This window comes from Cinclus cinclus, chromosome 12, assembly GCF_963662255.1.
Source record: "Cinclus cinclus chromosome 12, bCinCin1.1, whole genome shotgun sequence".
Classification (NCBI taxonomy): domain Eukaryota; kingdom Metazoa; phylum Chordata; class Aves; order Passeriformes; family Cinclidae; genus Cinclus; species Cinclus cinclus.
Genome location: NC_085057.1, coordinates 14,119,538 through 14,120,825, shown reverse-complemented (window position 1 = coordinate 14,120,825; position 1,288 = coordinate 14,119,538). Strand labels below are relative to the sequence as shown.

Genomic DNA, 1,288 nt, shown 5'->3' with positions numbered 1-1,288 from the left:
GTGCCACCCCTGGACGGGGAAGGCCGTGTCCTCTCGAAGGCTGGGACCACTCTATGTTTTACTGCTTTACCACAGCGTTTCCGAGGATCGGCGATACTTCTCTGTTAGCCGTGGCTTTTAAAACCACCCCGCTCTGCGCATTTTACTGATCAAAGCCCCTCGAGCCATTCAGAGCTAGCCCGGGCCGGTTCTCCGCGCCCCGCCAAGCCCGGGAAGGCCGCGCGGGCCGGGGGGCGATGCCTGGGCGGCGGGCGGTGGCTCGGGGCGGGGTCGGAGGCGGCTCCCGGCGGGACGGGGCGGGCGGAGCGCGGCGGCGGCGGGAGCGGGGCCGTTCTGCGGGCAGTGTGCACCATGGCGGCGGCGGCGGCGGGCGGGCGTGCGGCGGAACTGGCGGGGCTGGCGGCGCGGCCCCTGGGCGCGGCGGAGCCGCTGTCCCTGGGTTCGCTGCGGGGCAAGGTGCTGCTGGTGGCCAATGTGGCGTCGCTCTGAGGCACGACCACGCGCGACTTCCTGCAGCTCAATGAGCTGCAGCAGCGCTATGGCCCCCGCGGGCTCCAGGTCCTCGGCTTCCCCTGCAACCAGTTCGGTCACCAGGTAGGGCGGGCGGTGGGGCCGGGGAGCGGGGAGGAGCCGCCTGTCCCGGCCGGACTCTCACGGGCCGTGCTCGGGGCGGGTTTACCTTTGTTTCTTTAGGAAAACTGCACCAACGATGAGATCCTTCCCATGCTCGAGCACGTTCGTCCTGGAAACGGGTACAAGCCCAATTTCATCCTGTTCGAGAAGTGCGAGGTGAACGGGAAGAACGCGCACCCCCTCTTCACCTTCCTGAAAGAGGCGCTGCCCTTCCCGCACGACGACCCCTCCTCGCTGATGACCAACCCACAGTACATCATCTGGTCCCCGGTCTGCCGCAACGATATCGCCTGGAACTTCGAGAAGTTCCTCATTGGCCCCGACGGCGTGCCCTTCAAACGCTACAGCCGGAGATTCGAAACCATCAAGATCCAGGACGACATTGAGTTACTTCTGCAGAAGATTGCCTAGAAAGTTCCCTGCCCTTTCCCCTTGCTGTGCACCTCTGTGTTTTTTTTGCAGGGAGCTGCTGCTCTGGTAGAAATCCCAATGTCTTGTGCAGGTTTTGCTTATGATGGTGCATCTTCCAAATCCTTGAAGAGTGCTTGATGTTTTCAAAAATTGTACAGGAATGTTTGGGAAGGTATGCCAGGGCAAGCAGCTGTGAGTCTCAGTAGTTTACTGTGATTCTCTGAATAAAAAACTGTGTACTTTC

The 1,288-nt window shown here is 62.0% G+C and overlaps 1 protein-coding gene across 1 annotated transcript; it reads left to right on the top strand.

Moving 5' to 3' along the window:
* The first annotated feature begins 336 nt into the window (after positions 1-336).
* GPX1 (glutathione peroxidase 1) lies at positions 337-1,288 on the top strand. The gene is made up of 2 exons (XM_062500980.1): positions 337-594; positions 694-1,288. Exons 1-2 carry the CDS (start codon positions 352-354, stop codon positions 1,042-1,044), a joined length of 594 nt encoding a protein of 197 aa, XP_062356964.1. The 5' UTR covers positions 337-351; the 3' UTR covers positions 1,045-1,288.